The 12582-nt window shown below is 52.3% G+C and overlaps 1 protein-coding gene across 2 annotated transcripts in view; it reads right to left on the bottom strand.

The window, feature by feature from the left end:
* Positions 1-12582, bottom strand: part of GALNT18 (polypeptide N-acetylgalactosaminyltransferase 18) — a 340291-nt gene that overhangs the window by 139898 nt on the left and 187811 nt on the right. The window contains exon 3 of one of the 2 annotated variants that reach the window (XM_045796495.2): positions 11427-11593. The exons of the other annotated variant lie outside the window; for it this stretch is intronic. Coding sequence (XP_045652451.1) covers positions 11427-11593 — 167 coding nt within the window. The remainder of the gene's footprint in view (positions 1-11426; positions 11594-12582) is intronic. 2 annotated transcript variants of the gene reach the window in all.

Genomic DNA, 12582 nt, shown 5'->3' on the forward strand with positions numbered 1-12582 from the left:
AGAACGGCCAAGGAGCCATCTCCCGCTGGCTGCGCTGTGGGCTGGGGAAGTCTGACCCTGGCATTTTCCAGGGACAGCTGGAGTCCCAGCTGCGGCAGCGGGGCCCCTCACCTGAGGGCGGGAGAGGCGTCCCCTGATTTCCTTCCACACTGGCTCAACGCTCTAGCTCCAGGAATTTCCCCCTCGACAGATGGTCACACAGCTGACCGCTGGAAGAAGGCCTTTTTGTATTTGGTTCCTGCTGGCTTTGTTAATCAAATACTGGTCATCTTGGCTGGTCTGTAAAGCCAAATGGTCCAAAGTCTTCCCGCTGCTGACCACTTACAGGGAGCTCACGAGCTACGGAGGGCAGGCCCTTTGCCCTCCTGGGGGCCCTTCTTGGTTGTCAGGGAAGCACACTGGGGAGTTTCTGATTCCCTGAGTCAGTGGCTTGTATCAGTAAAGGGGCCCAGCACAAGTGACGGGCCACCCACCCCATTGCCGGACTCAGGCAGGCTCTGCTGTGTGGCAGGCTGGGACCTCAGCAGAGTGGCTGGTGAGGACAGAGAAGAGGTTGGCAACATGCAGGACCGGAGCTAGAGAAACTGATCGAGCTCTGGGGCTGGTCCACCAGAGGCAGTGTCCCCACGGGATGGGCATCACTAACTAAGGATGCTCATTTCAGTGGGAGGTCCCGGCCCTGAGAATGTGGGAAGGCAGGTGGATCAGACCAGGGGAGCAGGGCTCCAGCCAGATGGTATGCAGAGCAGGGCAAGCCTCTCAAATAGGAGGGTTGGCCAGATCTAGATGAGGACCCCAGAACCCAGCTTAGGGGGTAAGGGATCCATCCCAGGAGGGAACAGCAGAACTGATAGAGAATGGAGGCAGAAGACCAAGTGTAAGACCAACTCAGAGGAAGGATGGGGTAGGGAGGGCAGCAGGTGCAGGAACAGACCCAGGCTGCAGCAGCTCTGTGAAAGCCGTGTTGCCCACCATGGGAAGAACAGACTGCTGTTCTTCTCTGCAGAGGTTGGCACTGGCTGGGCTATTAGCACATAGCACCTTGATGTGTGTTCTAGAAAGTACTCCCCTTTGGAATTCCAATTAGAAAAAGGCATTTCCGACACAGACTCATAGCAGGATGCGTGGCTTAGCAAACACAGATCCTGGGCGAGATTTTATTCCCCACTCCCCGTCATCTGGGTGCCCACTGAAGGCCATAACCTCTAAAACCACATGTGGTAGCTCAGAGACGTGGTTCAGAAACAGACACGACTGAATGTGTAGGAAATATTTATCGGATTCCTTTCGACCACTGTGTTCATGGGCCGAAGCACTTCCCAGTCCTAGGGTGGAGGCTCGAGTCAGGGAGGGAGGGCACTGCCTCTCCAGAGCAGCCAGGAGCTCAACAGTCATACAGTTTCCTTGGGAGGGTGCTGGTCAGCACCAGAGTGCATGATCTGTAGCCTGGCCAAGAGTACCCCTCAGGCAGGTGACGAACCGTGCGGCAGGCGGAGGCAGCCCCTGGCAGTACAGAGTAAAGGTGCGAGGCTCCGGGACTCCTGCAGAATTCAGTGCTAGGCTGCTCCCATGTCGAGGCCACTGGGTACCCACTGCCAGTCTGACAGATGGGCTGTTCTAGCCCCAGCAATCAAAGGCATAGGGGTGGGTGGTGAGGAGAGCCGTCAGCTGAGTGGGCCGACAGCCCATGTGCCTGGCCGTATAAACACCTTTAAGCTGCCTGAGCCTTGCTTGTAATTAGATTAGCTATATGGGATTCTTTAAGCTCCATAAAGCACGATACTGTTGGACCATTCTTTTCCTTTGCTTCTTTTTTTTTTTTATTTTTGCAATTATTCCAGCTGCATGCAAAGCTGTTGGTATTTTTACAGCTTGGAATGAGTATCTCTTGTGTAGGACAGCATCTTTGAAACATTAAACAACAATTAGGCAGCCTCTGGGCCAAGAGATGATGGGGTCTTTGCAGGGGGTGGAGGGGGACCCAGCAGCTGGTAGCAAGCAATCTGGGAGTTCTGATTCTACTTCGCCACTACTCTGTGATTGTCTTACCAACAATTAAAAATAACAATGATGCACAGTTGTGCAATTATGTGTCATTCATCAGGATTGTGAAGGTGGCTCCAGGTAGTGATGGAGGAGGCTCGGCCACCATCTGTGGGCCTTGCCCACCATTGCTCACACAAGCCCCAGACCCATATGGTCAAGTCCCAATCCCCAACATCATAGTATTTGGAGGTGGGGACTTTGGGAGGTGACTGGGTCAGAGGAGGTCATGAGTGTGGAGCCCCATGATGGGCTTAGTGCCCCTTATAAGAAAAGCACAAGACACCAGGGCTTGCTTTCTCTCCACACACACGTACGCCAAGGAAAGGCCATGTGAGGACAAGCAAGAAGGCGGCCATCTATAAGCCAGGAAGCGGGCTCTCATCAGACCCTGAATCTGCCAGCACCTCGATCTTGAACTTCCCAGGCTCCAGAACATGGGAACTAAATGTCTACTGTTCCAGCCACCCAGTCTCTGGTATCTTGCGACAGCAGCCCGAACGCAGGAAGACGCCAGGTGCAGCCACACTTGCACACGTTCTTTACGCACGCTCATACCGCACTGATGCGTGCTCACTGGTTCACAGCCACTCACTCACACGTGCTCACGTGTGCACACCCCAACTTCATCCTATTGCAAAGGAAATAGGAAGCCGACCCTCACACAAGATGACCTAAGCATGGCTGCCAACTCTTCAATTTCCTCTCAACGCTGACACAAGCCTAGAGCCTCCAGCCAGCACACGTCTCCTTCTTACTGGACCCTGGGCAAAGCTCCAGCTGAGGGACAGCCATACCCTTCTCTCAAGTTCCTTCTTTGCCTCCTTCTTTGCTGGCCCTGTTGCCCAATACCATTCTCTCTCCAAAGAATGAGGACAAAATTCCAGTAAGTCTTTTGAAGTCAGAAACCCATGGTGCACTGGACAGCCTTGTTTAGTGGTCAAGGGCGTCAGCTCTGAAGGCAGACAGCCTGGGTTCAAATCCCATGTCTGTGTGACTTTGGACACGTTCCTTAACTCCTCTGTGCCTGCTTCCTTGTTCTATAAAATGACATTGATGCTGGTTCTTACCATTATCATAGAGCACGGATTAATTTATAAAAAATACTTGGAAGAGGCTCGAGCACATGTTAAGTACTCATTGTGCTGGGGCTGCCTGATTAGGACTCTGTCTACCCAGAAGCACTGGGGGCCACTCTGGTCAGAGGCGGCCCACTGAATGGTGGTCTAGCCAGGGACCTGGAACACAGCCCGAGGAACACCTCGTGGCCACACCTGCCAGTTGCCCTGCACTGAAGTAGATCCAGGACCTGTACCTGGGGGGGTCTGGGGTACCCTATGTGAGACACCAGGACACAGGCCCACCATTTTAGTGTGTGTGTGTGGGGTCATCCTGGATTTGATCCACACTCCCCAGTAAGTAATGAGGCGGGCTGGCTGTCAGGGGAAAACTAGACAAGGAACATATGTCCACATTGCTGAGCACAGGACTAGCTTCATGGCACTCCTGGTACCGGCTCCCATGCTGTTCCCTCCTCTTGGGGGCCTTACCCTCTACGATGGCCTTTCTCTCCAACAGTGTGTCCTTAGATGCCCTTCTGATTAGGAGGCTGTCCAGAGTTTATTTCTAAATTAAATTGTCTCACTCCTCAAAAAACAAAACAAAACAAAAGTCCCCAGGCTCCCAGCAGTGTGGTGAGCAGAGAGATGTGGGTTCCAGGGCCAGGGGACCTGGGTTTGACTCCCCATCTTACCATGTCCCAGTTATGACCTTGTGCCCTGGTGACTTCTTATTTTTAGCTCAATGAGACTTAGCGTCTTCATCCATGAGACAGAGATGGTAAACCCATCTATTTCCCTGAGGGATTATAAGTGTCCTTTTGTAACCACTTTTATTGAGGGAGTACTATGTGCTGAACACTGGACGGGGTGCTGGGACACTGAGATGCCCGGCCCCATGTCTCTCTCACACTGGTCACCTTGGCTAATCTGTGCTAAATCGCTCACTATAACTTAGTGAGGGAATAACCGGTAAAAATGGTGTGTGAGGGAGGAAGCCAGAGCACGTGGGGGTCCTTAAGGTGAACTCCTGATCTAGCTGGCAGGTGGAGTGCAGAGCCACCCATCGAAGGCTTTCTGGAAGCAGTACCACCTGAAGAGTCCCTGAGGCTTGAATCTGGCAAAGGGGGTGGGGTGTGGGAGGACAGTCATTCATTGCTGAGCAGAGCAAATGGCCCGGAGCCTCCGTCACCAAACCTAGGGAGCCTGGCCACAGACTACCACGTCCTCATAGAGTGCAGACGGCAGGAAGAATGAACACGGGGCTGCACGGGGACACAGCGTGGGGTGGGGGACAGAGCCCTGGTGGGAGTCAGACGACCCGAGGGCTACCTCAGCTCTGTCACTCACACGCTGTGGCGCCCTGGCAAGTCTCTATCCTACATAGGTCCTCAGTTTCCTCCCGAGAGCCACGTGGGGTTTGATTGTATGTCTGTCTGCCTCTCACGGTGGCGGGGGAGGGACAGCCCCGTTTGCTCTGTCTCTAGAGGCTGCCTGGTTCTATGCTTCATTCTGCCAACATTCGTCGAAGGTTTCAAGCAAACGTGACCAGGGAGAAGGCTGGATCCATGAGCAAAGGGTACTCATCACCAAGGAGAGAGACCATCCCGTTTCCAGTGTATGAGGTGCTGGGAACCGGCCATTCTCTCGTGGGAAGGCAGCAGAAGAGGACAAGCGTCAGGCTGGGGTTAGACTGGGCACGTCACTCCAGCCAAGAGCAGACTGAAGTCTCCAGGGAGCGGGAGTCTAAAAGATCATTCGCTATTGCCATTGCTTTGATGCCCTTTAGTCACAAAATTCAGATTCATTTTGAAATTTCAAGTAGCATGAAGAGAAGGGTATATGATTTTTAAGTTTATCAAAAGAGGACACGAGTTAATATAAAGAAACACAGAAACCGATGAGGCGCCTGGGTGGCGAAGTCAGTTGAGTGCCCGACTCTTGGTTTCCACTCCGGTCATGATCTCAGGGCCGTGGGATCGAGCCCTGCGTTGGGCTCTGCACTCAGCACAGAGTCTGCTTAAGATTCTCTCTCCCTCCCCTTCTGCCTCTCCCGCTCGTGCTCTCTCTCTCTAAAATAAATAAATAAATCTTAAAAAAAAAAAAAAGAAAAAAAGAAAAGGCAAACCCAGAAGCTGGAGATAGCACAGGAAATTGTTTTGGCAGTAGAGGTGGCTGGATGGTGGGATGTGGTGATTCTGGGACAGCTGGCGAGGGAGCTGAAAGAGCTCGTGTTCAGCGAACACCTGCCCTGTGCCAGGTACTGGGATACCGGTGTCGCCTGGATGTGCTCACCATGGGGGCAGGGGCGAGTGCTGAGCTGTGCGCTCAAGGCCGTTCAAACACCTGCAGAGGGAGCGACGACGGAATGAACGAACAGGTGAATGCCAAGAATCAAAGGCAGGGATGATTCTGTCGGCGGCAAATGCTGGTGCTTCTCTCCCTCTGGAGGTCCATAAAGGTTAAATCACTCAGTCCCCGCTAAAGACACTGGCCCACTGGGATTCACGGAGAGTACGGTAATTAAAACCAGGAGGCTCAGAGCTGTGTTCCCACCATTTCTTGAGATAACGAGGAAGAGGAGCCAGGGAGGGGAAATATTGCCTCAGAGTCGCAGGGCAGGAAGGGCAGGCAGGGCATGGCCCCCACGTCAGGAATGCCTGCCGAGGCTGGGTACCGCTGAAGGGAGGAGGCTTGGGCTCAGCCATCTGCCTCTGTGCATCGGATCTGAGTTCAGGTCACGTTGGGGTACCAGCACGGGAAGCTCCCCCTTCCTGTTCTGCATTCTGCCCACCACTCACGTCATCTCCCTGGGATGTGGCAGGGAGGTCCCAAGGGCCCCACCCAGGGAAGACACACTCCACCCCGCAGTGCCTGCCACCCAAGGCTTGCTCGGGGAGCTTAAATGCCTACTGTCCAAGCTCCACAGCTGCAGGACAGATGGGGACAACGTTAGAGCAGTGATTCCCTGAGGATGTCCCGCTGCATGAGAATGCTCCGGAAAGCTTATTAAAATGCAGATTCCAAGCCTTGCCGCAGACCTACAGGATCGAAATTCATTCGTTCGTCGAATCAATATTTATTACACACCTACAAGGACCAGGAACTATTCTAGGTGCTAGAGATACAGCAACGAACAAAACAGAAGTACCTATCTTCGTGGAACTTACATACAGTGGGGCGAAAATGTACAAGTAAATAAAGTCCCCAAGGGAGGACAAGTATATCAGACGGTAATAGGTGCTGTGGAAGAACAGAAACAAGGAAGGGATGAGGAGTGACAGGGGTAAGGGCTGCCATCCCAAACAGGATGTCATTTTAAATATTTGAACAAAGCCCTGAAGAGGCAAAAAAGCAAGTTGTGCAGATATCAGGGGTAGGAGCATTCCAAGTGAAGGGAGCAGCAGGTGCAAATGTCCTGAGGCAAGAACGTGCCTGAATGAACCTCTGTATTTTTAATCAAGCTCCAACACTAAAGTTGGAGACCACTCTAGCAGAATGACAGCACCCTACACAGGAGCCAGCCCCTGAAAGAGTGGAGCTTGTTTTGGAAATTGCTAAGCAGGCAGAGAACAGGGACTCAAGACTCCAGCCCTTGGCTTCTGAGGGACAGAGTGAAGGATCTCAAGGGGCTTGGATGAAGAAAGGGTCATCAACGGCCCCTTTCCTGTGTGTGTGGCAACATGGGCCTGACCCCAACACAAAAATGCCTGCAGAGGAGTGGTTTGGGGAGACAAGGCAGGAGCACACGCAGAAAGTGTGACATGGCCCGGGAGGACATTCCGAAAGCTCTGTACTCCCACTTCTCTTCAAGTTTTAAACACAGACGTCCTTTCCATCATGCCTTATCTCCTTCAAGCCTCCAAACAATCCCTGAAGTAGGAATTCCACATCCCAATTGCAGAGATAAGAAAAATAGGGTTCACAGAGGTTAAGAGCGCACAGCCAGGAAGAAGCTACAAAGAGCTGGAACTGAAAAGCTGGCCGACGGCCAAATTCTGCAGTCTTCCGCGCTCTTCCCCCCGGAGCACACTGTTTTGGGAAGGAGAGAAAAGCAAGAGCTTCCTTTAAGCAGTGGCTACACATCCGCTATTATTACTATTACTAGTTATTGTTACTGTCATTAAAACTCAGCCTTGGGGCACTCTTCACACCTTGCAGCTTGCACAGCACATTCACTGCTGTTACCTCCTGTATCCTCAGTGGCGATGGGGCAGGCAGGGCGGGCAGGGGCCGATGTCCCACACGGCACGTAAAACCAAAGCAAAGACCCATGGCCAGGAAGTGAGAACTGAGACCAGAAACTGAGTCCTAGTATGTTCCACTTCATTTAGATTTATTTGCAGGACTCCTTGAGGTCAGGGGCTAGATGGCCTTCACGCCCTTGGCCCAGGCTGGGTGCCACATAAATGTGTGTGGAACTGAACTGACTCGGCCTGACACGAAATACACACGATCCCTGCGTTGAGCGAGATGACGCCCCAGAGAAGCCAGCCCCAGACGGAGCCTGCTCAGGATAGTGTCATAGAGCCACCTTCCCCCAGGTCAGGCTGGTCACGTCTGAAGGGCCCTTCTGCCCTTTGCCAAGGCCTGATGGCTCACCTCCTGCAAGAGCCACGGTCTCAGGGGTCTCGTCCCTTTTAAGAGCTCATCTCAGGCTCGGGGAGGGAGGGAGAGGGAGGGGACCCATTACGGTTATCTCCTTGCCCCGTCCACACAGGGGTACTCCAGCCAGCACCCGTCCCCTCCCAGCATGCCTCCCACCCACCCAGGGTTCTGCAAGCTGCAGCGTCCTGGGACTGAGCCCTATTGCTCTGCCAGCCCCCCAGAACCCCTCCCAACACCCCTCATTGCCTCTAGCAATCTCCTTCTTCACACATCGGCTCCTCCAGAGTGGGACGAAGACGGGCCTTTTCTTCCCCCAGGCAGCCCTCACTTCTGTGCCCTGGAGGCCATCCTCTCCTCCCTCCTCGGAGGCCTTGCTCCATGGCTTGGCCTCAAAGGAGGCAGGCACCCCCTCCCCAGACCAATGAAATCACCACAGCTAAGGGATGGCCACCTGGATTTCTTAAAAGCTCTCCAAGCAATTCTGATGTGCAGTCAGGGTCTTGAGAGCAACCTGCCTTTAGAAAAAGAGAAACAGAACACAATACAATACAATACAACTGAGTAACACAGACGAGACTATAACAGAAAATATCATAGTGCTTCGTGCATTAGAAGGCTAACTATTGTTGCTTAAAAGTTTTGTTTCAATAGTGTAAGCTATTGTATGAGTGTAAGTAGGCGTGTCATCCTGGGTCATGATGCAAATGTCTTTGTTGCTGTGGATTATGGTTAAAATTTGTTCAGTGAGTACATGTGTGTGTGTGTGTGTGTGTGTGTGTGTGTGTGTGTGTGTGTGAAACACTGCTCTAGTTTCTGCTTTAGCTCCTGATTCTCTTTTACAGCCAAAATCCCTCACAGAAAAATCGACCTCCCTGTCTGCTCTTCATCTGTATCTGGCTTCCACAAACCTCAGCCCTGGTCCTTTACCAAAGCTTCCTGCTGAGGTTTCCATGATCCGCGCCTTCCAAATCCGGGGGCTTCTTCCCAGACTCGGTGTCCTCCAACTGTCTGTGGGTTCATTCAAATAAATGACTCTCACTCTGGGAATTCTCTCTGTCCATGGAGTCTGTCTTCCTCCAGATTGTCCTGCCCACTCCTGCTCTGTCTCTCACTAGCTAACCCTCTCCCTCCTGCCTCCCCAATGTCTCACACTTAGTATTCTCGTGAGCTTCTTTCCTTCTGCCCTCTTTTCTTTGCCACTGTCTCCTCCCAGTCAATGGCTTCAGTTATTCTGTGTATAAGACTCCAAATTTATGTCCCCACGGTTCCCTCTCTTGAGCCCCGGCTGTGCAGTGGGCTACGCAGCAGTCTCCTGGGAGTGGACATGAGGGCCGGGGAGGGCTAAACACTGACGGGGTTCAATTCAGTCACACGCCTGACTGTGTCAGGCCGCGAGGCGAGCAAGGCAGGGTGACCATCCCCATTTTACAAAGGAAGAAACTAAGACTCCGAGACATCGAGGGATGTTTTCATGGTCACGCCTCCAGTGGTGGAGAGGATCCTAGAGCCCAAGACTTGAGACTTCAGTCCCGAGTTCTTTCCCTTCGCACCATGTGCTGGAGTTCCACATGTATGAAAGTAAAGCTATGGCTTCTTCATTAAACCAGAGGTTCTCAACCAGAGCTACGCAACAGAATTATAAAGAATGCTTTTAAAAACAGAGATGGCCAGATTCCCCTCAGACTTACTGATCAGAATCTTCTGAGAGAGAGGTTTGCTTGTTTTAGCTTTATATTTTGAAGTAATCACGGATTCATAGGAAAGTACACAGATATGTACAAAGAGGTCCCGTGACCCTTCACCCCGCCTCCTGCAACACCGACCTCGTGCAACTGCACAACTCTTACAACTGTAGTACAATATTGAAATGAGCACACGGATGTTGCCTCCATCCAGAGCTTTCCAGATCGCTCCATAAGACGTGGACCCACTTGGGTGTGAGTACGTAGTTCTGGGCGATTTTGTCACATACAGCTTCGTGTAAATACCACCGCAGTCCAGATGTTTAACTGTACAATCAGCGTCATACTCCCTAGAGCTCAGGGCTCGACAGCTCCCATCCCCAAAGAAGAACCACCCCGCTGCTCCCACTGCATGCATCCCACCGCACCTGTCCCACTGCTCCTTCTGCCTCCCTCCCCTGGGCACACACCATCATCCTCAGGGCCACCCTGGCTTGAAACCGAGCCATAATTCACCAGGCCCTCCTTAGGCCTACCTGCCCTCGATCACCATACCCACCCCTACAGCAGAACAGGGCCAAGGATGTCTCTTGCTTGGGGGATGTCCTCACCCTCGGAGAGATGGCTCATTCATCCTTAGCCTTCTCATGTGTAAAAGCGGAGGGGCCAGCAGACCTGGGTGGAGCAAGGTCGGTGCATGGGTGGGCTAGTCAAGCTGTTCTGGTGTGAGCCGTTGGGGGATGGGAGCTCTCCTAGGCATCCATTCATGAACACGGCAAGGTAATAGTGAGTGGCTGCGAGAAATGGGAGCTGGGCCCTTCCCGTTTCCCTCATGACAGAAAAACACCTTGAAAACTACGCTGCCTGTTTGTTTCCATCCTCTGACGTCTTTTCCTTCCTTCACACCCGTGGAACAATTAGAGTCAAATGATTCAACAAGCACTGCCCTTCAGAAAGCTCTAAATTCCGCTTCGCAGCACTGCTCCTACACTTCTTACTACACGAGAGAATGAAAAAGAAAATTCGCTTATTGAGATTAAATATATTTCAATTATCTGATATGTTTCAGCTTTAATTGATAACAAAACACAAATTGCCCGTCTGAACTTCTCATTACAGCAACTGATTCACTGGGAAATTTACTACCTGACACCAGAGAAAGCACTAAAGATAACAGAGGCTCAGTGACTCTATGATCCTGTGACCCAGTGGTCTGGTTTTTAAAACCATGCGTTATCCGAAGCACATCCATTTTAATCATCCTATCAAGAAGCACTGGTTTTTAAACCATATCAGTACCTAGTCTCAAGGTTTGGAGAATATTATGGGGGTGGTATATGTAGGTATCAGAGGCCCTGGAACACGCACCAAGGGAAAGAGGTAGTTGGTAGCGGTTGGAGAAGGGGAGACAGAATGGGGTGGGGGCTTCAGCAAGTGTTTGCGGGCCCCATGGGCTTTGCTAAGGCCAGACAGAGCAGGGAGCAGGGCATCCAGCAAAGAAGACAGACTTCCAGCAGCTCTCTTGTTGTCACCGTGTTACACACCCACTACCAGCCCTACCATCAATACCACGGTGACCTTCACCATCACCAGCACCATCGACACCTGAGCCATCACCACCACCACCACTGCTAAGACAACACAAACCATCTTCCAGACAGAGGCCAAGGAACACTACAAACTGAACTAATGCTTGCCAGAGAAGAGTCCCTGGAAAGGTTCACTATGGACGCAGTGGGCGTGGAGGTCACGACTATTTACCTTCCACGGCACTAGAAAGTTAGAGGAGACAGTGCACAGCCAGTAAGGAAAAGCTTGAGGACCAGGCCCCTCCAGGACGCAGAGAGGGCACACCTATGGAGGGAACCTTCCAGAGCAGTGACCATCTAGAATCTCCCATCTCTGAAGCAACATCTCAGAGAAGGAGCAGTCATGGAGAGCCTTAAGAAAATGAGAACCCGCCCAGAGGCTGCAGCTTCTGCCCAGATGTCAGGCACGGAGCAGGGGCCGGGCCCAAGGGAGTTGAGGCACTCACCGTTACTGCTGTTGTCGTCCACCAGGATGATCTCCTTGAGCAGGCGCGGAGGTGTGCGCTCGATGGCGGAGTGGATGGAGCGCAGCAGCACGGAGAGCGCTTCGTTGACGAAGATGAACACAATGCTCACCTCCGGCAGGCTCTCGGGGAAGGAGAGGTTGCGGCACCTAGACAGCAGAACGGCCGGGATCTTAGACCTGCCGGTGACTCAGGTGGGGTCACCCCAGCGGCTGGCCCACCCCACGTCTTAGCTCCAGCTTTGCCGGAGGGCTCAGGAGTCCCGATTCTTCCCGGGCCTCTTATCTGATCCTTGAGACAAGCCCCGAGTGTGCAACAGACAGGCTCACACCTTTAAAACTGGCGTGTACCACCACAGAGTCTGAATTTGTCAAGGACTGTCCCAGCTGAATAGTTGTACAATTTGCACCAACGGCAGTCCCTGGAACCCAGCAGGGGTCACTGAGTATTTACTGGAAGAATGGCTCAGTATTTCTAAGCCCACCAGGATAGAAAATGCAACCAAAGGGAAGTCTTAGTTTTTTCAAAATGGCAGGCAACATCTAGGTGAGGGCGGACCTTTGACGATCCGCCTGAGGAGAGAAATATGTGTCCTTCCAGAGACGTCGACAGCCAGAAGCCACTCTGCCTCACTCCAGAAGACATACTGCCTGAGGCCTCTCCTACTTCTCATTTGTCACCAGGATCCAACCTCCAGAACCAGGCTGAAACTAGAGTCAGAGTCTCCACACGAACGAGGGATGAAGGACAAGTCCAACTTCATTTCACAGATGAGGACACTAAGGCTCAGAGAGACTGAGTCTCCACCAGGAGTCAGCTGCCAACTCGAATCCCAACTCTGGCCTCCGACATCTATACCAGGGTCCTTCCCTCAGGAGAAATGGTTGCTGGAGAGACTGACTCTAACTGTCCCATTTCCCCCCCTAGTTCTCCTAAAACCCTGAAGTCATTGGAGGTCTCTTACCCGAAGGACTTGAGCAAAGCCATTTAAGTCTGTGTGTTATTCCCTATGCGAAGACGAATGCATGACCACTGCAAGCATTGCATTAGTGGGTGGGAAACCATGGCTGGTGCCCTGCTCCGGCTGAAAGGAGCCATTATTCCAGAAGGCACTGACTCCCATCTTCAGGATAGTTGA

The sequence above is a fragment of the Ursus americanus genome, chromosome 24 (assembly GCF_024610735.1).
Source record: "Ursus americanus isolate L20-20 chromosome 24, mUrsAme1.1.p, whole genome shotgun sequence".
Taxonomy (NCBI): Eukaryota; Metazoa; Chordata; class Mammalia; order Carnivora; family Ursidae; genus Ursus; species Ursus americanus.